The sequence below is a fragment of the Rhinatrema bivittatum genome, chromosome 8, assembly GCF_901001135.1.
Source record: "Rhinatrema bivittatum chromosome 8, aRhiBiv1.1, whole genome shotgun sequence".
Lineage (NCBI taxonomy): Eukaryota > Metazoa > Chordata > Amphibia > Gymnophiona > Rhinatrematidae > Rhinatrema > Rhinatrema bivittatum.
Genome location: NC_042622.1, coordinates 134,045,954 through 134,071,107, shown reverse-complemented (window position 1 = coordinate 134,071,107; position 25,154 = coordinate 134,045,954). Strand labels below are relative to the sequence as shown.

Below are 25,154 nucleotides of genomic sequence, written 5' to 3'. Positions count from 1 at the left end.
ACGCGTGCCGGCAGCCTATGGAAAATAGGCGCGCCGGCGTGCAAGGCCCTGCTCGCGTAAATCCGGGCGGATTTACGTGAGCAGGGCTTTTAAAATCCGCCCATTACTGTCCAAGTGGAACAACAAAGTCAGGTCTCACAATGGCATTATAACATGGGGGCGGATTTTAAAAGCCCTGCTCGCGCCGGCACGCCTATTTTGCATAGGCCGCCGGTGTGCGCAGAGCCCCGGGACGCGCGTAAGTCCCGGGGCTTCGTAAAAGGGGCGGGGAGGGGGCGGGCCCGGGGGTGTGGTGCCAGCCCGGGGGAGTGGTCGAGGCCTCCGACCAGCCCCCGGGTCGGGTGATGGCGCGCCAGCAGCCGCGCGCATTTTATAAAATCCAGGGTCGGCGCGCAAGGGGGTGCACAATTGTGCAATTTGTGCATGCTGAGCCGCGCGGCCTGCCTCCGTTCCCTCCGAGGCTGCTCCGAAATCAGAGCTGCCTCAGAGGGAACTTTCCTTCCGGCCCCCGCCCCTCCCGCACCTTCCCCTCCCCTACCTAGAACCCCCCCTCCCCCCCACTCACCTTTGTTGAAGAAGTTACGCACACCGGCCAACGGCCGGCCCACGATCCCGGGCACAGCAGCAAATGGCCACTGTGCCAGGAGGCTCAGGCCATGCCCTGCCCCGCCCCCGCCCCGCCCCTTTTTGCAAGCCCCGGGACATAGGCACGTCCCGGGGCTTGCGCGCACCACCGAGCCTATGCAAGATAGGCTCGGCGCGCGCAGGGGCAGCTTTTCGGGGATTACGCGCGTATCCTTTGAAAATCTGCCCCTATATTTACATGACTTTGGAAACTGTAATATCTTTTGTTGGACCAGCAAAATGATTGTATGTAGATGCATTTCAGCAATGGATCTCACTTATTCTTTCTGTAGTTGCAGGGCCTGCTTTTCCATTAGGCAAATTAGGCATCATCTAGCATGCCAAGGTTTTTTGGGGGGCAGGAAAATCCAAGAAACATCTGGGTGCCAACCACCCCCTTTTAGGGAAGGTCTGGTACTTCCAAGTCTGCCTCACAGCTCACCAATAGAGGTAGCTAAGCTGAAGCGTTCCTCCTGCCAGCTCTCTTTCCTTGATTAGCTAGGAGCTGTCAAAACACTCCCACCTACTGCCAGCACAGTCTCTTACTGCCCTCCTCCTCACAACCAGGTCAGGTCACAGACAACTAGCAATCACAGCCATCACTGCTGTTTTCCCCATTCTTTTCCTTTCTCAGCCAGAAGGTAAGTCTATATAGGGGGTGAGCAAGGCTAAAGGCTCATCTAGGTTATCTAATATGCACTGACTGGCCCTGTGTAGCTGTGACCTCTGAAAAATGAGACATAATATCAAAGACTAAAATTTTGTTAGTTGAATAAAAAACATTACAACTTCCAAAGTATCCTGTTTATTCCTGGGACCAATATAACAATAGCCATATTGATTTACAAAGCTTATTTTGTAAGATGTTTGAAAATAAATCTTTGAAACTACCAAGCATTTTGGTCTGGCATTTTATGCAGGCTCTCAGTAACAGCAGCACCAGCCGGTTGAACTCCATGAACATAGTTGGTTCTGCCAATATGTACCTTAGGTCCATCTGATGACCTGCACATTTAATGTAGATTCCAATTAATGTTGAGGTCAGGTTAGTCTTGACCTGTTCAGAAAACAAAGCAAAAATGATTCCCTTGTCAAATGGTTCATCAGTATCTAGTCAGGGAATAGAAAGCAAACTTTTGGAAAATGCAGTAACAGATATGGCATTGCCTCACTCCTATTCAATAATGCTAAATATTGTTGAAGTCCATATTCAAAGGTATTTAGCTGGTTAATTTCTGAATTCTTGGGCTAAATGCCAAATTTTGAATATTTTGGACACTTATCTGATTACATTGTAGCTGGATGTCTCATTATCCAGCCAAATTTTAGCCAGAAACATAGGAACATTCCAGGACTATTTCAGATAATTTAACCCACTAACTCTGGTGGGCTGTTTAAACTTATCCAGCTATCTTTAATAAGGTTGGGTATATTCAGTGGTGCAACTGCACCACTGAATATCCTGCCAAAGTTAGCCAGATAAGTTTATCCGGCTGACTTTGCAAGCTGGCCAGTAGCTGAAAATGGACACCTTTTATATAATTTATACTTTATTACCCACCTAATATTTACAAGCAAGTAAACCTTGAGGTGGGAGACAATGGAAAATAAATAATTTTCCAAATCACCTCATAACCATACATCAATTAAACAAAACATCAGGTGCCACAAATAAACTGCTTATCTTAAAAATGCTTGATCAAAACACCAAGCTATAACCTTTCTGTGAAACTGACAATAGTTCAGCTTCTGACATATCTAAAGGGATTTGATTTCACAAGGCAGATGTAAAACAAAAAGCTGACTGCTTTTGTAGTTTCCAATTTTCTCCAAGGACGAGCAGGTCATGAGACTCTTCACATGTGGGTGATGTCATCAGCCAGAGACTCAATCAGAACCACTGACGTCATAGCTTCTAGAGTTTTCTGAGCACATACATGCTTATCCTGTATTGTGTGGGGACCCTCTCATTTCTATTTTTTCCATGGAGCTGGTCTGTTCACTGTCTGATGTAATATTTTTCCATTTACCTCTACAAGTCCTTTTTGGAGTTTTTGTACTTAGGATCCTGTTTCTGAAGTTTTCCTCCTCCCTCTTACTCCCTAGGTAGGTTTTTTGACCTTTTTCAAGTTTTCTTTATTTTTCTGTGGCCGTATCAACACTGGTATTGGTGCACTGGTTGGCTCATTTTTCTTTTAAAAATTGAATCATTTGATTTCACATCGGCTACTTTATCCAGTGTCCATCAAATTGAAGATCAGCAACAAATCAGCGCCCAGGTGCAGCTGCATCATGTCAGTCACAGAGCTGTATGACATATGTGTGCTGTGTCTTGGGTGTGAGCACGACATCTCAGAATGCGTCACATGTGGGAAGATGACTCCCTGAGGCTGTCAAACCTAGTTAGAGTGCATGGAAAAGCTCTTTGTGTTGGATAAGTCTGAGACGTCTGCATTGGTGGCATCAACAATCAGGGGCCCAAAAGGTGCACCAGATACTGTTGATGTATCATATCGAGGAAGCATAGTCCTTCAATGATATAGAGCATTGACTGAGGCTGAGAGTGCAGTGCATCCTCCAGTTCCACCCATCTAAAGAAAGTGAAGGCTCCCACTTCATTGGTATCGGTACCAAAGGATACTGATGCAGCGTGTATCATGAAGGCAACATGAGAACAGGGAGATATTGGCAGTAGCCCGTAAGTCCCCCTAAGCAGCCTCCAAAGGCCCAAATCGCAACTCCTGAAACATTTCAGGTGATCCAGCAAGATGTGACTTCTCCTGCCTCCTACCCTGTGTTGGCATTGCCAGTTTTTGACAAGGAACTGAACTGAAGAATCCAGAAGACATTGGAGCATCAACTTGCTCTATTCCCTGCAACAGCATTGACAATGATGCAAACTGACATCCAGTCCATCTTGGAATTGCAATGGCATATAAATACTGACAACTGAAGGGCAATTTGTATCGATGCTAACCACACCATTGTCTATCTCCAGTGTCTTGGGAGAGGAAATTTCCCCAGCACATTGGCATACATCGGTGTCTAGAGCCTTCCTCACTCTCTTCCTCACACCACACCTCCCACCTACACACACACACAAGTTCAGGTTCTTTCACAGGTGCAGGTGGAGAGACAGATCTACACTTGGCCTCGTCACCAATCCAACCATCTGATTTGGAATTAAGAGTATTGCTAGAGGAACGATTCTGGATCTGAGGATTTATCTAAACAGGAGAGTCCACAGGTGATCCCTCTCCTCCACAGGAAAGGAAAAGGTTCCCACTAAAGAATCTCTCTTCAAATTTAGTGAGGGAATTGTCTAAGGACATTCAATTTAATTTGGAGAAGGAGGCAGATCCCAGGGCTCAAATGTTGAATAGTATCCAATTTCTTAATCCCCCCCCTTAATAAAATCATGGCATTGCCCATCCATACTATTTTTAAGGATGTACAGATGAGAATGAGACCCCTCCTGTCCATGCATCCAGTTAACAAGAAAGCTAACATCATAGGTCATATCCAGAAAGCTTCTGAATTCAATAATGACTACTTCTGCACCAGTCTGTAGTAATTTAATCAGCTCTCAAGAAAGCCAAAGGTCTAAGACCCACTCTTCAGTGCCTCCTAGGAAAGAGTCTAAAATTCTTGACTCTCTTTGATTGTATTACCAGAATGTTATGCTCATATCAGCTCTTCATGAACCAATATTGCAGAATATTCTGGCAAAAGCCAGGTCTCTCAAAAGATATCTTTTGACCTAAGAGCAGTAGTGGACAAGGATCAGACTTCTTCAACCTATGATGTTTCTGAGCCAGCATCTTGAGCCTCTGTCATAGGAATCAGCTCTTGCAGACTCTCATGGCTGCAAGCTTTGGACCTCAGAACAGATGAGCATGCTAGGCTTGCTGACATGCCCTATAAAGGAGATGTTTCTTCAGATATAAAGTCAAGGAAGCAGTGCATCAAATAAAAGACCGCATTTATATGCTTCAGACACTCTCTTTAGTCACTATTGACCTGCCCTTTACATCATCCAGGAGTTACATGAGTAGGATACTCAGGACACACTTTTATCCTTTGCCCCTTGTTCCTTTCAGACTCCTTGCTCCTCAACAGAGGAGCCAGGAACCACAAACTGCTTCCCAGTTAAAATCTGGAATAGGGCTTTGACTAGACTCAGGAAAACATATCCAGTATCCCAGTTGTCCATTCCAAAGAACCTCACTGCTGGGGGAAGACAAAGATTCTATGTAAATCATTTTCCTAGTATAACCTCAAACAGCTAGATTCTCTCCTTATTCAGAACAGGTACTGACTACATCTCAATATCAGTGACTAATTCCAAAGGAGCTGTCCTTCCTCTTAAAGACCAAAGAGTTTGAACCTGTCTTAACAGTGGAAAGAGAACAGGGATTTTATTCCAGTATTTCCTGATTTGAAAAAAAATGGGAGAACTCCATCCCATCCTAGACCTAAGGGCCTTGAACAAGAATTTAGTAAAAAAAAAAAAAAAAAAAAAGTTCAAGATTTCCCTGGTCACTCTAATTCCATTTATTCAAAAAGGGAACAGGTTATGCACCCCAGATTTAAAAGATGGTACACCCACAAAGAAATATGTCAAAGTTAAAGGATATATCTCAGATTTGTAATAGGCAAGAAACACCTCCAGTAGCATATCCTGCCCTTCAGCTTAGTGTCCACATGAAGAGTATTCACAAACTATCTAGCAGTGGTGGTGGCACATGTATGCAAACAGGAGGTGCATGTGTTTCCCTAACTGGACGATTCAAGACTATTTTTCAGGAAGGTGCAAACAAATCAATGAACAAAACCATTCAGGTGCTGGAGTTGCTAAGAAACAGAGAGTAGGATTAAATGGTCAATTTTCTCAGTGGAAAAGGGTAAACAGTGGAGTGCCTCAGGGATCTGTACATGGAGTGGTGCTTTTCAGTATATTTAGAAATGATCTGGAAAGGAATACAACCCTTCAGGTAATCAGATTTGCAGATGATACAAAATTATTCAGAGTGGTTAAATCACATGAGGATTGTGATACATTGCAGGACGATCTTGCGAGGCTGGAAGTTTAGGCATCCAAATGGCAGATGAAATTTAATGTGAACAAGTCCAAGGTGATGCATATAGGGAAAAATAATCCATGCTGTAGTTACACAATGTTAGGTTTCATATTAGGAGTTACCACCCAGGAAAAAGATCTAGGCATCATAGTAGATAATACATTGAAATCAATGGCTCAGTGTGCTGCGGCAGTCAAAAAAGCAAACAGAATGTTAGGAATTATAAGGAAGGGAGTGGTGAATAAAACAGAAAATGTCATAATGCTTCTGTATCGCTCCATGGTGAGACTGCACCTTGAGTACTGTGTACAATTCTGGTTGCCGCATCTCAAAATAGATATAGTTGTGATGGAGAAGTTACAGAGAAGGGCGACCAAAATGATGAAGGGGATGCAACTGCTCTCCTATGAGGAAAAGCTAAAGAGGTTAGGGCTGTTCAACTTGGAGAAGAGACGGCTGAGGGTGGATATGATAGAGGTCTTTAAAATCATGCAAGGTCTAATGGGTAAATGTGAATCAGTTATTTACTGTTTCGGATAATAGAAGGAGTAGGGGGCACTCCATGAAGACAGCAAGTAGCACATCTAAAACTAATTGGAGAAAATTCTTTTTCACTCAAGCTCTGGAATTTGTAGTCAGAGAATGTGGTTGGTGCAGTTAGTGTAGCTGGGTTTAAAAAAGGTTTGGATAAGTAATTGGAGAAGTCCATTAACTGCTATTAATCAAGTTGTCTTAGAGAATAGCCACTGTTATTACTGGCATCAGTAGCATGCGATCTACTTAGTGTTTTGGTACTTGCCAGGTACTTGTAGCCTGGATTGGCCACTGTTGGAAACAGGATGCTGGGCTTGATGGATCCTTGGTCTGACCCAGTATGGCAATTTCTTATGTTCTTATATCCAATCTGAGTCCATTACCTCAACTGGAATTCATAAGAACTCTACTAGACATGACTCAGTCAAAGGCCTTTCTGCAACAACCAAGGACCAGCATGTTGATGACCCCTGTGGAAGAAAGAAAGTCAGCAGACAACACGAGATTTGTTGAGGATGTCGAGCCTAATGACATCAATAGCACTTATAATACCTTTGACAAATCTCTGCATAAAACAAGCCCAATGGACCCTAACATCTTAGTGGCTCCAAGCTTCTCAAGATCTCCAAGACAGCTTCAAATCACCTACCCTCTCAGGGACTCACTTTCCCAATGGCTGATCCAATAAAATCTCACAAGATGGATTCCCTTCCAAATTTCTCTCATACAAATTATCCTAACTACGAACATGTCAACCTTAGATAGGGAGCTCATGTAGAAGGCTGCACTTCCAAGGTTTTTGGTCTACTCAGGAGTAACATCCTCAGTTATATTTAATGGAAATAAAGGCAATTCTGAATTCTCTAAAGGCTTTCAGAGATCAGTTGACCAACAAAGTCATCCTAGTCCAAAAGGAAAACCTGGTAGCTATGTTCTCCCTAAACATGCAGGGAAGAACAGGCTCATATATCCTGTGTTGGAAAACCATAAGGATGTGGAAATGGGTCGTTTTGCAGGAGGTCACTCCTATAGCTACATACCTGCCAGGCAAAGAGAATGTCCTAGCAGATAAACTAAGCAGTTATGTGGAACCACATGAGTTTTCCTTGGACAGGGCAGTAGTAAACTAGATATTCCACAAGTGGGAAGTGCACATGCTGTGGATCTGTTGCATTGCCTCTGAACAAGAAAGTTCCTCAATTTTGTTCCAAGAAGAGGGCTGAAGCACAAACTAGCTTTGGATGTCCACTAAATTGGGGACAGTATGCATATCCTCCTATTCTTCTAGTGACTAATAATCTCCTGAAACTTAGAAGGGACAGGACCACTATGATTTTCATAACACCATATTGACCGAGACAGGTTTGGTTCCCATTTCAGCAGGACTTGTTTATTAGGGATCCAGTTCAGTTGAGGAATTCTCCCACACAGAATTGGGAAATGTTACTCCATCCTATCATTAAGTCCCTACTCCTTACAGCCTGGATGTTGAAAAAGTACTCTGTCCTCTGGATCTGCCAGATGAGGTGGCTTGAGGGATCCTGGTCTCTAGAAAAGACTCCACTTCAAGGTCATATGGTTTCCCTTTTGGCATGAGGGAAAGACCTTAGATTCTTTCTCCTCTATACAAAACTGCTTGAGCACCTTCTACTTCCAGAGGACAGAGTACTTTTTGAATGTAAACCGGTGTGTTATCTCAATTGAAATGAATGTCGGTATATAAAAATAATAAATACTAAATACTTCTCTTAGGTCTCAAGACTAACTCTGTTAGGGTTCATCTCAGTGAAACTAGTGCTGTCACCATCATGTAGAAGGTAAACCCATTTTTGTACAATCTTTAGTTAATCATGCGAGATTTGCTTTTTTTTAAGCCTCTCCTAAAACCTCCAACTTTGTCTTGGGACCTAATCATAATACTATCTCAGCTGATTAGAGCTACTTTTGAGCCATTAGATTTCTGTGAGCTGACGTTCCTGACCTGGAAGGCTATTTTTTTTTGTGGCGGTCACATTGGCACACAAAGTTCAGACCCTAGTGATTTATTCACTTTATACACATTTTTTATAATAAGGTGTTTCTGTATACTCATCCCAATTCCTGCGTAAGGTAGGGTCTGACTTCCACCTTAAATAGTCCTTTCAATATTTTTTCAGAAGCAATGTGTCCACAAAGTTGAACAAGCTTTGCACAGTTTGGACTCTGGGAGGCGTAAATCCCCGCACGCCAGCGGGCCTCCTGCGCGCCGGGCCGCGACCTGGGGGCGGGTACGGAGGGCGCGGCCACGCCCCCGGACCGACACGCCCCGAAAACGCCGCGACGACCGGGACCGCCGCCCCGACACGCCCCCGACACGCCCCCCTCGGAGAACCCTGGGACTTACGCGAGTCCCGGGGCTCTGCGCGCGCCGGTAGGCCTATGTAAAATAGGCGCACCGGCGCGCAGGGCCCTGCTCGTGTAAATCCGGGCGGATTTACGCAAGCAGGGCTCTTAAAATCCGCCCCTATCTGAATTGGACAGAAGCCTTCAGAAAGTGCATCTAGCATTTTTGTTTCTATTGACCCAAATAGTCCTGGAATTGCAATAGCCAAATGCATACTGTCTAATTAGATAAGAGATTGCATCTCTTTCTGTTATGCCTGGGCAGGCTTGACTCTAGAAGGGCATGTCAAAGCTCATTGTGTTAAGAGTATGGCAGCACTGGCGGCCCATCTAAGGTCAGTCTCATGAAAGAGATCTGCAAAGCTCTGATGTAGAGTTTAATCCACACATTCACACCTCACTGCTGTTTGGATAGGGAGTTCCAACACAACAGGTTTAGTCAATCTGTCCTGATAGGTTTATTTGAAGTTTAGAATCAATCTCCAGTCCCACTAGGACCTATTCTATTTATTTTTAGGCTGCTGTTTGAAGAAAAAAAAAAAGTTACAAAATTTGGAAAATGACCTGTTGCCAACAAAAACATTGTTGTGCTCATTGGCACTCTTCATGTATTTTCCCCTTTTTGTTTGAAGGCAGCCAGGAGATAAGGATGAGTCTCTCATCATGCTTGTCTTCATAGAAAACAAAAGTTGTTTGTTTATTTAAAAATATTTAATCGCTTTTCATGTCTAGTAGAGCTGTAGAAGCTATGAAGTCAGGGCTCTGATGACATCACCCATCTTTGAGGAGTGCAATGGTGAAGTATTTATTTATTATCAACTATTTATATTCCACCAATTCACAGAATGTTCTCAGCACAGCACAATTGAAAAATAAAATTCAATACATAAAACAAATACCACATAATACATAAAAAAAGAAGACAAATAGCCTACCAAATACTCAAATACAGCATGGTAAAGACATTGTGAAGAGAAATTATTTTGGATTTGTTGCTCTAAAAGTAGCTAGTGTAGACTCTGCAAATTAGCAGTCACATGATTCCTAAATCATTTTCCCTCCACTAATCTCACTATGATGTTCTGCAATTGCTTAAGTTTAACTGCTGGAAGCCCCTGGTACAGCGAGTTACAATAATATAACTTCCCCTATAACCAACTCATGAACGATAGTTAACAAATCCTTTTAAGCCAACACAGAGTGCAATTTTCCAATGCATCATAAACTAAAAAAAGTGGACCTGACTACCTGAGATATTTGGTCCTTCATAGTTAACTGAGTTTTCAACTGAATACCCAAGCTCCATACATCCTCTCCGGGCTTAAGCTGATATTCATTTACAGAGGGAAATACAAAGAGAGGTTTCTTTTGTCTGCTAATCCAATGCATATTTGAGTTAAAGTTCAACTGCTTAATTTCCAGCAAGTTAGCTACTGCATCCAGACAGGCACTAAAACTGCCCACAGCTTTTAACTGGTCACTATACACCGTGGATATCAACTGAGGTAGTACTCTACCTCAAACCTCTGGATTACTGCATCAACTGGGGCTAAGCAGACATTAAACAGTAGCAGTGGCAATACTGACCACTGTAGTACACTGTAAACCAGAGATCTAGAGGCAGAATGATCACCCTCCCCAGGATACTCTGCAATCTTCCCTTAAGAAAAACTTTAACCAGTCTAATGCCACTTTACTCAACTTTCGCAAATGGAGCTGTTCAAAATCTATGCAGAAGTAGCAGGAGAGCATGTTGTCCTGGAGATTTCATTAGGGAATTCTTACTCTAACTGAACAAGTATTTCCTCAGCATTTGCTGTTATAATATCTGTTAATTTTATAGTGCTTGTGTCTGTATTGTTAACTTGGAAAAGTGAAAACAGTCCTGTATTTGTTTAATGGGTGAATGTAGGTAAATATTATTGATGCTTTCAAGTGTTCATTTCAGCAAAGTTGTTTACCTGTAACTGGTGTTCTCCATCAGAGAGCAGGATTAATAGTATCACATGTGGGTGACATCATTACATAACACCATATATAGAAAGGTTGGCTCTTTGAATAGAAGCCTGGAAAGATCTGCACATATGTAGCAGGCACTGCACTAAGCAGCCTTCAGCAAAGCCCCTCAGTTTGTCAAAGCTAATGGCATGCAGAATAAAGAGGTGATTAAATTCTATGGGTAGTTGGGAGGGACTGTGAGATTATTAATCTTGCTGTTCGTGGATAATACCAGTTAAAGAAAGCAATTTTGTTTCTATAGATGCGTAGGATGAACAGCCCACATGTGGGGAAACCTCAAACGAAGGGATGTTTTGATATCACCATCCATTTACCCTCCATTAACCTGCCATTTGGGTAATTACAGGAGGAGTTTAATTATCTATATTTTAAATAGATTTTTGAGGACAGACTGATTCTACTCTCCTGAGAGGCATCAATCTGTAGGCAGTAGTAGAATGCAACAGTGTGCATTGAATTCTACATTGCTGCCTTACAAATTTCTTTGCGAGGCTGACCCAATGTATGCTGTGCAAGTAGTCATTGCCCATACCTTATGAGCATGTCATAGCCTGCAACAAGAGGCCTGCTTTTTGATAACAGATGAATATACAGTCAGAGATGCAGTTAGCTATCATATGTTCATTCATAGAACTTCCAGGTCTATTTGGCTCATAGGAGACAAAAAGCTTTGTGGATGTTCTGATTTACTTTGTCCTATTCAAATAGGACAAAGATCTTTTACAGTTGTGTATGTAATTCCACCTCTTCTGACAGCATACATGGTTTAGGAAAGAAGGTGGGCAGGATAATTTTCCTGATTTAAATTAAAATGCTAGACTACCTTCAAAAAGAATTTTGAATGTATACACAAGATGACCCTGTTGGGGAAGAACCTTGTGTATAGAGGTAGGTGACGAGCTCTTGGAGTTCACTAATTCTCACTGAAGTGATCACAAAAATGAAAACCATCTTCATGGTCAGATACTCTATATATTCCTTATATATATATATTATATATATTCCTTATATTAAGGATTTAACTATATTACTATATTGTTATGTTCTGTTCTTGTTTATTTTAATCTATCGCTTCCATACTGCCTCTGGTTTATCCCCTCCTTGTTCATTTTCCCCTGTTAATATGTACTTTCCATTCTTTTGTTCAACTGTAAACCAGTATGTTGTCCCCACTAATACCGGTATATAAAAGTTTCTAAATAAATAAATACTCTAGTGAGAATATGTCTATTGGTTTGAATAGAAGTTGTGTTAGATATGAGAGGGCCACACTGATCTTTCACGATATGGAGGGCAGCCTTAATTGTAGCAAGCTCTTCATGAAACAGGATATTAAGGGATGATTGGAAGCTGGTTTTCTTACCCCCTGGTCATTTTAGGCTGTTAAGGCACTGAGATGAGCTTGTACAGAGTTTGGTTTTAGCCCAGAATTTGATATGAAGAAATTAATGTAGCAAAGACTGGACAATATAAAATATGACTCTTCCAATCTGAGACATTAGAACCACTAGCAAATTGCTTTCTTGCTTCTAGGAGCACTCTGGATAGTGAGCAAGAGCATTATTAACAGCAACTATGATGCTCTGAATATCCCGCTGTCAAAGTTAGCTCTAAAATAGGAGAAGGAGCACCCTTTTCCCTGCCCACCACTCACCATGCTGAGAGACTAATGATGACTTGAGCCGAACTAGCTTTGTTAGGGACAGCTGAAGGAGTAGCGGAAACCACAGCTGCCTGTGCCGTACTAGAGCTCTGCTTTGCAAGGGTCCTGGATGTTATGGTTTTGAGGTATTGGAGTGGATTCTTGGGTACTGTTGTGATGGCCACTCCACAGGGAGGAGCCCCGTGAGGGACCACAGTACTAGGCTAGACTCTAGACACGCAAACACAGAGATTTGTCTTTTATTATACAGCAGAATGATACCACCAGAGGTGGCAGTCCAGGGGCCCTTGGCAGAGGAGACCATTCTCGCAATGATAGTATAGGGAGTGCAGGATGCAGGTTCCCAGTGCTGTAGATGAGACAGACTGACAATGTTAGATTACTCATTAATGGGCGGATTTTAAATGCCCTGCTCGCGTAAATCCGCCTAGATTTACGCAAGCAGGGCCAGCGCGCGCAGAGCCCCAGAACGTACGTAAGTCCCGGGTTTTTTTTAAGGGGGTGTGTCGGGGCGGGGCCAAATGATGCAGCGTTTCGGGGGTGGGGCCGGGGGCATGGCGCTGGCCCGGGGGCAGGGTCAAGGCTTCTGGACCAGCCCCCGGGTTGGATGACGGCGCGCCAGCAGTCTGCTGGCGCGCGTAGATTTATGTCTGCTATGCGCGTATCTTATAAAATCCAGCGTACTTTTGTTTGCGCCTGCTGCACGAACAAAAGTATGCGATCGCGCTCTTTTTTAAAATCTACCCCTAAGTTGGTAGCTGTATAGATGGAGATCCCAGCAGGCAGAAGTAGTTGAATACAGGCACCGAAGCAGAGAGAACAGGCCCTCGAGGAGCGAGTACCTGATCCCTGATAGGCACCTGAAAGAAAGCAAAGGGCCCCCGAGGAGCAGGTACCCAGGTTAGAGAATTACCCCGAAGGGCAGAGAGAGCTTCCAGCGGCAGCAAGGAAACGGCTGAGTAGCTTAGTCCAGACAAGTCCAATCCTTGCTAACTCGATTTGTTAGCAAACGAAGGGCAGACTAAATACCTGGATGGTGTGACGTCATTCGAGGGGACCGCCCCCGAGGTTCCCCGCCATGACTTGGATAAAGACATGGGTTTCTTTCTTAGATTGCAGGGTACAATGGTCTTGCCCGGAGGTACCGGATGTGTAGCTGACAGGATAACTCTCTTCAGGTCGATGATATGCCAAAAAGAAAGAGCTTGGCATAAAGATCCATCTTCGCAGCACTCTGCCAGCTATAAAACAGCCCTCCACTACTACAGAACGTCTACTTGGAAGCACAAAAGAGACTACTATGCAACCAAAATCCACAACTATAGATACAATCCCAAAGTACTGTTCTCTTACGTCACTAGCCTCACTAAGCCAACATCCCCAATCACATCTGACTCCGAGGCAACTGCCAAATGTGATGAACTTGCTCACTATTTTCATGACAAAATCACTAAACTTCTGACCAGATTCCCTACCTTTGCGCCTCCCCCCCTCCTATCACCATACACACTACCCCTGCGCTTTTCTCCCTCGACCTCACCTCCTCCAAAGAAATTGAATCCATCCTCAAGAAACTTAGACTCGCATCCCACCCCAGCGACACCATCCCTACTAAATCCCTCTTAGCTATCCCCAACTCCATAGCCAGAGCCCTAGCAGACCTTATCAACTGCTCCCTCTCCACTGGCACCGTTCCTGACTCACTCAAGGAGGCAGTAGTTAAACCCCTCTTGAAGAAACCTACCCTCGACCCAAAAGACCCCTCCAACTTTCGCCCCATTTCAAACCTCCCCTTCATCGCTAAGGTAATGGAAAGGGTGGTCAACACGCAGCTAATGGAATACCTTGAAACCCACAACATCCTACATGCCGCCCAATTCGGCTTCCGGAAAAACTTTAATACCAAATCCCACCTGCTCTCCTTATCTGACCACCTCCTCAGAGGCATGGGGCAAGGATGCTCCTACATCCTTGCCCTCCTAGATATCTCTGCTGCCTTCGACACCATCTGCCACTCCCTCCTCCTTGCTCGCCTTGAGGAAATTGGAATAACTGGGCTTGCTCTTGCATGGTTCAAATCATATTTATGCAATAGAAAATTCTCTGTTAAAATTAGCAATGCTACTTCTGCCCCACACCCCCTCTTACAGGGAGTTCCACAGGGTTCTTCACTTTCATCCACCCTCTTTAATATTTATCTCACCCCACTCTGTCACTTACTCTCTGATCTTAACCTTAAATTCTATCTTTACGCAGATGATGTTCAAGTCATCATTCCTATTCATACCTCTATCTCCGACGCTCTGAGACACTGGGAAACTTGCCTTGCATCTATTAACGCTCTCCTCACCAACCTACACCTTGCCCTTAACACTAATAAAACTGAGCTACTTCTCATTTCACCTCACGCTCCCCCCAACCCCTCACTTTCAAATGACCCCTCCTTCAATTCTATTGCATCATCTCTCTTTGTGAAAGATTTAGGAATCTTCCTGGATCAACAACTATCTCTGAAGAAATATGTAAGCTCCATTATTAAAGATGGCTTTTACAAACTTAACATCATGAAAAAACTCAAACCACACTGCACACTGTGATTCAAGCGACTCTCTCCATGAAATTAGACTATTGCAATTCCCTCTTACTAGGCCTCCCCTACTCAACCATAAGACCGCTGCAAATGCTCCAAAATGCAGCAGCGAGAATAATCACTAACAAACGCAAATCAGAGCACATCACCCCAATACTGAAAGACCTCCACTGGCTCCCTATCCCTTCCAGAATCCTCTACAAATCACTATCCATCATTCACAAATCCATGTACTCTCACAATTCCAATTGGCTTGACAGCCCATTTAACCTGGTGCAGTCTAACCGACCCACAAGATCAATGAATAAAGGGACCCTGCTCGTACCTTCCCTCAAAACTGCACACCTCTCTTCTACCAGAGCCCGGGCCTTCTCAATTGCTGGCCCATCACGATGGAATGCCCTACCCACCAGCCTTTGCCTAGAACCCTGCACTTTCAAGTTCAGAAAGAAACTTAAAACCTGGCTGTTCACACAAGCCTACCCGGACTAACCCACCTCTACCTCTCCAGTCTCCTCCTCCTCCTTCCCCCAATTATATCTTCACCTTTCACCATATCCCTGTACATACCACCCTGTCCTTAACTGACAACATTACCAATACCTGGTTTGTTACACTACACATTTATGCTGCACTTTATTTATCTCATGTTTATAGTTGATCTGCCTTTCCATTTCTTTCCTATGTTTGATCCCCTGTCCAGTTTATTATAGACCTTGTTATAATGTATTTTCCACTCTGTCTGTTCAATTGTAAACCGGCATGATGTCCATTCGAATGCCGGTATAAAAAAGTTCTTAAATAAAATAAATAAATATGCTGAGGTTCATCAGGTACATCTTCAGAGAGAAATGAGCGAGATAGGGCATCTGCTCTGACGTTCTTATCTCCAGGGCGATATTTCAGCACAAAGTCAAATCTGTTGAAAAACAGGGACCGTCTCGCCTGTCTATGGTTTAAGCACTGAGCGTGACGGAGGTACTCCAGATTTTTGTGATCAGTGAAAACAGTGATCTGATGTTGTGTACCTTCAAGCCAGGGGCACCACTCTTCGAATGCCATCTTTATTGCCAGTAGTTTTTTATCCCCAATGCCGTAGTTCTTCTCCGCTGGCGAGAAGCGTTGGGAGAAGAAAGAACATGGATGCAAGATCTTAGAGTCACTGGTCTGGCTTAGCACGGCCCCTACGCCTACATCCGAAGCATCGACTTCCACAATAAAAGGCCGTGTTGGGTCCGGATGGCGAAGGCATGGCTTACTCGAAAAGGCGTCTTTCAGCTTCTGAAATGCTGTGTCAGCTTCCGTAGACCTTTCTTAGTCATTGCTGTTAGTGGAACAGTTAGTGAAGAGTAATTCTTGATGAATGTTTTGTAGTAGTTGGTAAATCCCAGAAATCGTCTAAGAGCCTTTAGACCGGTGGGTTGTGTCCATTTTTGAATGCTCTCAAGCTTCTGAGGGTCCATCTGATTCCTTGTGAAATTCGCATTTAGACAACTTGGCGTATAAACGATTCTTGCGAAGTCTCTGCAGCACTCGTTTGACATATTCCTGGTGGGTATTCAGGTCCTGGGAAAATATCAAGATGTCGTCCAAGTACACAACAATACATTGGTAGAGTAGATCATGCAAAATGTCGTTCATCATGTTTTGGAACACAGCCGGGGCGTTGCACAGGCTGAAGGGCATCACCAGGTATTCAAAGTGTCCATCCTGGGTATTAAAAGCCATCTACCATTCATCACCAGAGCGGATGCGAACGAAGTTATAGGCTCCCTTGAGATCAAGCTTGGAGAATATCTTGGCTGCCTGTAGTCTAACGAATAGCTCCGAGATGAGTGGTAAGGGATAGCGGTCTTTTACAGTGATCTCGTTTAGACCTCTATAGTCAATGCATGGGCGTAATGTTCCGTCTTTCTTTCCCACGAAGAAGAAGCCTGCGCCGGCAGGAGACTTGGAGGGTCTTATGAAGCCTTTCTGAAGATTCTCCTGTATGTACTCAGACATAGCTTTATTTTCTACTATGGAGAGAGGTAAACCCTTCCTTTGGGTGGTTCTGTGTTAGGTTTCAAATTGATGGTGCAGTTGTAGGATCTGTGTGGGGGCAGCACGTCTGCGGCTTCTTTGGAAAATAAATCTTGAAAGGATGCATATTGAGGCGGCAACCCTGGCAACAACGGGGTAGTTGGCATGCAGGGTATAGGAAAGACCTTCATCAAACATTTACCATGGCAATCTGGGCCCCAACGTGAAAGCTCCAAGGTGACCCAATTGAATTGAGGCATATGTTTCTGCAGCCACGGTAGTCCCAGTACTAAAGGGTGCATGGCCTTCTCTAGCACAAAGAAGGAAATAGTCTCTGTATGAAGAGCACCAGGTACATAAGTTCACTGGTTCAGTGAGCAGGATTACTTCACCCAGTAAGGGCTCCCCATGGATAGAAGATAGGAGTAGTGGAGACGTCATGGTAGTGGTGGGGATCCGCAAATGTTCCACTAGACGTTTCAATATGAAATTTCCTCCTGCCCCAGAGTCCACTAAGGCAAGGGTCTGGTATTCTAGAAGTCCGCAGATTAAGGATACAGGAAGAGAGAGTGGAGGAGAGGGTGCAGTTAGACCTAAGAAGAGTCCTCCCACAGGACTTAGGTCTGCCAGTTTCCCAGACATATAGGGCATGTTTGTTCAGCATGAACAGCTTGTCCACAATACATGCATAGTCCCAATCTCTTTCGCATTCTTCTCTCTTTTGAAGTCAAGTGACTGCAGCCTAATTGCATTGGTTCTTCTTCGCCAGCAACTGGAACTGAGGGAATAGGCCTGGGCGTAGACTTAACTCGAGTCTCTCCCTGAAGTGGTCTTCTGGGACCCTTGGCCTCTTGAATCTTGTCACGAAGTCGGCGATCAATTCTTGTTGCCAACTTCATTAGTTCTGCTAAGGTCTCAGGCATCTCTTGAGCCGCCAGCTCATCTTTCAACCAGGAGTTCAGTCCTTCAAAGAAGAGGGTCTTCAGGCATTTAGGGTCCCAATGTAATTCTGACGCCAACGTCTTGAATTCTATGGCAAAGTCTGGCAAAGATTTATTACCTTGTTTCAGATGAACCAATGTAGATCCTGCTGTCGTGTACCGGGCAGGGTCATCAAATACTGATCTGAACAGTTCAAGGAACCCGGCAAGATCATGCAGGATAGGGTCATCACACTCCCACAATGGAGAGGCCCAAGCCAACGCTCTTCCATCCAGATAAGACAAGATATAGGTGGTCTTGGCATAAGCTGTAGGGAAATGATTAGGTTGCAGAGAAAAGTGCATGCAACATTGATAAATCCTCTACATTTCCAAACTTCCCCTGAGAAGCGTGTTGGAGCAGATAGAGGTACAGTTGTTTTGACCGTCACTTCTGGCGGTGTAACTTCTTTACCTGTGGTGATCGATCTATTCATCTGTGCGTGCACCTGGTTAAAGGCAGTAGTCAAGTTATCCAGTGAGTTCTGTTGTTCGGAGATTCGCTGGGCCAGGCCTGGAATGGCCTGCAATGCGGTGAGCTGAGCCGAATCTATGGAGTTAACAATTTGTTATGGTTTTGAGGTGTTGGAGTGGATTCTTGGGTACTGTGGTGATGGCCACTCCCACAGGGAGGAGCCCCATGAGGAACCACAGTACTAGGCTAGACTCTAGACACGCAAACACAGAGATTTGTCTTTTATTATACAGCAGAATGATACCACCAGAGGTGGCAGTAGTGAGATGATCCAGAGGTAGCAGTCCAGGGGCCCTCGGCAGAGGAGACCCGTCTTGCAATGATAGTATAGGGAGTGCAGGATGCAGGTTCCCAGTGCTGATCTGTAGATGAGACAGACTGACAATGTTAGATTACTCACTAAGTTGGTAGCTGTATAGATGGAGATCCCAGCAGGCAGAAGTAGTTTAATACAGGCACCGAAGCAGAGAGAACAGGCCCTTGAGGAGCGAGTACCTGATCCCTGATAGGCACCTGAAAGAAAGCAAAGGGCCCCCGAGGAGCAGGTACCCAGGTTAGAGAATTACCCCGAAGGGCAGAGAGAGCTTCCAGGGGCAGCAAGGAAGCAGCAGAGTAGCTTAGACCGGACAAGTCCAATCCTTGCTAACTCGATTTGTTAGCAAACGAAGGGCAGGCTAAATACCCGGATGGCAATGACTAAGAAAGGTCTACGGAAGCTGACACAGCTTCCGTAGACGTGGATAAAGACGTGGGTGGCGTGCGCGCACCCTAGGAGGGCCTCAGGAGAACATGGCGGATTGTCTTGCCATTGTTGTTCTGGGGATGCCGGAGAGAGCGGCATGCAGACGCGGTGGTAGCCAACTTACCAAGGCTAGCGGGGAGAGCAGAGAGAAAAGGTGAGGCAAAGAGGTCGAAGCCGTCTGAGACCAATAGACGCAACACTGGATATGTGCAGTATCGGTTTATAGAAGACCCTGTCTTCACTGAATGGAGGTGTTTCCTTGCTTTACAGTGTGCCTCATCTTTTTTTGAGCCAAATTCATTTATATAAATTAAGGCTACTTGATTGGACATAGTAATATAGTGAATGATAGCAAATAAAGATCAAAATGGTCCATCCGGGTTTGTCCATGAAGTTGCTTGGGATAAATGACTGTTGCTCTGTGCAAGAGACCCAATGCAGAAATGTAAACTTTGAGTTTAACAGAGGTTACTCTATTTCTTCATTTCCATTCTCTAGCCTCTGTGTTTGTCTCATTCCATTTTGAATTCTATTACTGTTATGATTTTCATCACTTCTTCGGGAAGGGCATTCCATGCATACACCACCTTTCCATGAAGAAATATATCCTAACATTGTTCCTGAGACTTCCCACTTGGAGTTTCATATCCTGACCCCTAGTTTGGATAGTTCCATACATGGCCTCAGCCATGTATGGAACTATCCAAAACCATCTTCCTTATACCTGGTTTGAACCATGTATTGAAATTGTCCAAATGGGTTAGCATTTCCTTCCCCTTTCCATGAATAGTTAACACTTCTGAAAAGGCAGTAGTCTTTGCTATGTGTCCAGTCTGCTTATCCAGAGTCTGGAAATCTCTATGTACTACTTGGTTGCTGTTTCTAGTGAGATCATCGGTCCCCAGATGGATGATATCAATTATATAATCCTTACTTTCTTCTTTAATTTCATTTAACTATCTGGTTTGCATTTCAGCCAGTCGAAGATCCTCAAAATGAGTTCCTACATTAGTGCCTCTGATGACCGAGTCTCCCAGAATAAGGAGCTTTCTGTTTTGACATTTGATAGTGTTATGGGGTTCTGTGTTCATTGAGTATCTTTTTTCTTTTCAGTTACCACTTCATTATCCATTGCTGGAACATCTTAATTTTCCAATGCAGAAAAGATATTTTGTAAGGTTACCATTGGGGAGGGTGGGAGACTCTTTGTCATAGGTCATATCTTTCCAGAGCCCACCATAATCTATTTAGTCCTAAGTTTCTGACTCCTTTGTGGGAATGGGAGCAAATAGCTTGGATGCTGCACAGTTGGGGAAAAATGGGTGTCTCTAGTCCCCAGGTCTAATCCTATCAGAGCCCACAGTAATCCATTTATTCCTGGGCTTGCTAATCTTCTGTGGGAGTGGGAGGAGATATTCTGGGATGCAGCAAAGTTGGGAAGGTTTTTATAAACAAAGACAATTTTTCTTGCAGATGAATTAGTTAATTTTTTATTGCACATAGCTGAAGGCAAATTGGACAAGCCTTAAGTATCCAGATGGTATGCCTTAGGACTAAAGAACCACATCTGTTACCACATGTCTATGAGGATCACTTATTATTGCGACAAATTAGTATTTAAATTTGAGTGGACAAAATTAGTCCTATAACCTTGTAAGAATTATTTAGAAAGAGTAGAATCTAGGAGTGGGTGGATGAGAGGGAGGGAGAGAAGAAGTAATTCCCTTAGATTCAAGTCCTTTTTAAATCTCAGCAAATTAATAATAAAAATCTAGCAAGAGATTCTAAACAGATATTAGAAAGACAAAACAAAATTAACAAGCCAGCATAGATTAAAAGGCAGAATTTGAAAGCAAGATTTTGTCTAACTTAATAAAACTCCAGAAACGTATTCGAGTCATAGCTCCAGCAGCATGCTGCATAGATCTCAGCAGACCCACATGTGCTCTGAGGCCAGGTTTGTAGTAAATCTAAGTAATTCCTCTGGCTAGAGACCCCCAACAGTGAAACAGTTAATCTCCAAGCAAAATATCTCCATTAGATTAAATCTCAGCAAATTAATATGAAAACTCTCTAGCAAGAGATTCTAAATGGATATTAGCAAGACAAAAAATTAACAAATAAGCCAGCACATATTATAAGGCAAAACTTGAAAGCCAGATTTTGTCTAAATGAAAAATAAAAACACTAGCAAGAGACCTCAAAATTGCTCTTGAAGGAGACAGTTCTCTAGGTATGGAGAAATACATACTCTGTGCCTTCTGAGGTATGCAGCCAGAACCACTAGCTATTTTCTGAAGACTCGGCATGAAATTATGACAAAAAGAAGGATCTTGTATTGGAACTGACAGTCCCCTACTAAGAAACATAGCAATTTTCTTTGATCTGGATGAATCAGGCTGCATGCATGGACATCCTTCAAATCTAGAGAGCAGAACTAGTCTCCCTTCTCCAGGAAGGCTAAAATTCTAGACATGGTGATCATTTGAATTTTTCAGGGTTCTGAGGTCTAGAATAGGATGCAAGTTTCCACATTTCTTTGGGTTTAGGAATTACTTGGAGTAGACTCCTATCCCCTTTTCTCTGAGTAGCCCTGACTGTATGGCAGGGGTTAGCAATTCAGATCCTCAAGGGTTACCTACCAGTCAGGTTTTCAAAATGTACTTAATATGCATGAGATATATTTGCATACAGTTGAGTTTGTGTGCATGCAAATCTATTTCATGCATATGCATTAGACGAAAGATATCCTGAAAACCTGACTGTTGGCCCTCGAGTACCAGAACTGTCTACCCTTGCTAAATGGCCTTCGCATTGAGTAAAGTAAAGATTTGTGCTTTCAAGAGTTTATGATCCTGTTGAACCCACCTCCTTTGAGATCCATTTGGCAGGACTTCTTTGAATCTTGGTCTGTGCCTTTACTATGCAAAGGACCAATGAGTCTGATATTTTCTGAGCTTACAAATGAGCCCATCCTGAGATTGAAATCTCTTAAAAAAAAGTAAACAAAAAAAAGTTTTCGCTGCGTGTTCAAGTCTGGTGTTTTTGTCTTGCAATCACCAGCATTGCTTTTTGTTGCTGAGTTCTCGAAAACAAAAAAGCACTAGTCTATAGCATTTACCTGGTAATAAGATTGCCCTTCTGGAAAGGGAGATGAAATCGCTTTACCAGATGCTGTTCCTCCTGCATAGCAGTGCATAATGTTTGTCACTTAGTAAACGGATCCACCATTTCCTTGATCTTAGCCCCAAACAGATTATCACCCAGGCAGGGCAGATCAGTGAACCTATCATATACATCTTTATAGAATCCTGAGGCTCTGAGAGAGGCTATCCTGTTTTCTACTATGGATAGCGATGGTCCCCTGGTAACTATATTAAAGTATTCATATGTTACTAGGATAATGTGTTTGCCACATTCCTTGCCCCCAGAGATTAGGATAAAGCTGTTTTAGTATTTTGTATCTGAGAGAAACTCTGAAACCTCCTGGAATTTCTTCTGTGTCTTCTCCAAAACAGTAAGTAAATGCTCACCATTAGCAACTGATATGAAGATATGCATGCTGGAATGGGATAAATTTTGGCAAATGAATCGAGCAGTTGCTGATCCTTGCCTGATAGAATTCCAGTATGGATTCTCCCACCACTACCGCGTGGAGAGGAAACTGAGCATTGTTGAACCCTGGTATAGCTTTGAACATATACTTTATATTCACCCATTTGGCTACCAGTTAGGAAGTGAGTGGTACCTCTCAATTTTTAATTGCCGGTCCTTAAGAATTTGGTGGACCACAGTCATGGTGTCCTTAGAGCGGTTACAATATTGGAAGAGCCAAGCATTAAGACTGGAGGCTCTGTTGAAGCTTGAGGCATCTTTTTTATAAAGGCTAAAGAGAGAAATCCAAACTGATGTGTATACATGAGCAGTGAGGAATGGGTCTGCCTAGAGAAGGTCCTACCTGAATTAAGATTGGAGCCACAGCAGGTGGCTGAAATGTAGATGCTTAGCCAGAAAATCCTGAAATATTCTAAGTCTTTTCCATAGCCTGTCTCTCATAACTGATATGGAACAGCTACATGGGCTAATATCCTCCTTTCCCCTAGATTTATCAAAATGCTATAAATATAGATGAAATAGCACCTGCAATAAAAAAAAAAAAAAAAAAGGGGGGGGGGCATGGTTAGGCTAATTACCCTGCTCCCGCATGGCACAGGCAATTTCCACAAGGCATAATACATTTATGACTCCTGCGCTATTTTTCACTTTGCATGCTGATTAATACATCATGGCCGGTGGGGGGAGAGAGAGACTGTATAGAGTCAGCCTGACACTGTATATATATGGGCACTCTGAATCGGGTTGGGTTTCAGAAGGTGGGTGGTGGTGATTTGTGTTGATTGTGTACAACACAAATCAACTCCTCTAGTTAAACTTTTCATCCATTTTAATGACTACAAATCTTTAGTGATTTCAATTTTACTATGAATACTTCAGAATATTTCTGTAACATCACCCCCCCTAAACTCCCACACCTTCCGAAACCCACCCCTTTTCAAAGTGCACCTCTACAGTGGTACATATATATAAATATATATATATATAGAGAGAGAGAGAGAGAGAGAGAGAGAGAGTGTGTCAGACTGACTCTATACAGAGTCTCTCTCTCCTCAGCATGTGATGTGCAGGACAAACCTCCTGGATCTTATCCTCACAGACAGAGGGCTGAGAAGATGAATTATCCAGAAAGAGTGCTGGGAAAAATTATTAAAATAATAGAGCAATGTGGACAGTTCACAGGATAGAATATACATTTGATTTTATATGAACATAAGATATACCATACTGTGTTAAACGAAAGGTCCATCAAGTCCAGTATCCTGTTTCCAACAGTGGCAAATCCAGGTCACAAGTACCTGGCAGGATCTCAAAATTTTAATAGATTCCAGGCTGCTTATACCATGGATAAGCAGTAGATTTTCCCAAGACCACCTTAATAATGATTTATGGACTTTTCTTCCAGGAACTTGTCCAAACCTTTTTTAAACTCAGCTACACTAACAGCTTTTACCACATCCTCCGACAATGAATTCCAGAGTTTAATTATGCGTTGAGTAAAAAAATGTTTCTCCTATTTGTCTTTAATGTATTACCTAGTAATTTCATTGCATGTCCCCTAGTCTTTGTACTTTTGGAAAGAGTAAACAACCAATTAGTGATTACCCATCTACTCTACTCATCATGAAGAGTGTAAAGGAGTATATATCAGTACTCCCTTAAAAGACCAGGCCCACGCATTTAGCCTCTACTTAAGGCACAGCCCAGAAGGGAATTTTGGTCCCAGGTTATTTCCCTAAGCAGGGGATAAGAGTGCAGGCCAGGAGTGAAAGGGAGGTCCTAGGGTCAAGGAGAAGGCAGCTCCTACAACAAGACTGTCTATTGCTGTAACTTCTAATTTAGAACTGCTGAGATAAGCAGACCTTTTCTGCCTGTTTTCTATTATGCTGTAAATAATAAAGCTGATTAAATAGTTAAAAGGCCAGTCTAGGCTAATCTTCCCTCCAGTATCCTTATATTTTATTTATTTATTTATTAAGGCTTTTATATACCGACTTTCTTGATACAAATCAAATCAATTCGGTTTACAATGAACTAAGCAGAATATACAATTAACCAATCAACAAGAGATACGGAGCATACAGTTACATTATAACAAGGAAGCCTTAACTTGGAGTAGGAAAATAAAGAAGGGGTGAACGGAGCAATAAATATATAAATAAAATGAAATAAAATATAATAAATACTATATACAGAAGAGGGGGCAAGGGGCCAACCTCTCTTTAATGGATATTATGCATGAAAAATTTGGAGAGTTTTGTTTACAGAGATGTGTGGTGTACAATTCTAGATCAGGGAATGGAGTTTGTAGTGGGGAAGGCTTGGCTGAACAGCCATGTCTTTAGTTTCTTTTTAAAAGTTGTTAGACAAGTCTCCAGTCTGAGGTCCGGAGGCATGGCGTTCCACATGGAAGGGCCTGCGGTAGAA

The 25,154-nt window shown here is 43.2% G+C and overlaps 1 protein-coding gene across 8 annotated transcripts in view; it reads right to left on the bottom strand.

The window, feature by feature from the left end:
• The window catches only part of DPP7 (dipeptidyl peptidase 7), a 213,262-nt gene that overhangs the window by 19,706 nt on the left and 168,402 nt on the right, over positions 1-25,154 (bottom strand). For 5 of the 8 annotated variants that reach the window (XR_003858160.1, XR_003858161.1, XM_029612203.1 and 2 more), the window contains one exon: positions 1,611-1,681. Coding sequence is in view for 6 of the 8 variants with exons in the window: in XM_029612203.1 (XP_029468063.1) it covers positions 1,611-1,681 (71 nt within the window). In the remaining 2 variants the exon portion in view is untranslated. Of the gene's footprint in view, positions 1-1,515; positions 1,682-25,154 lie in introns of those variants that run through there. The other 3 variants (XM_029612202.1, XM_029612204.1, XM_029612207.1) reach the window with 2 other exon arrangements.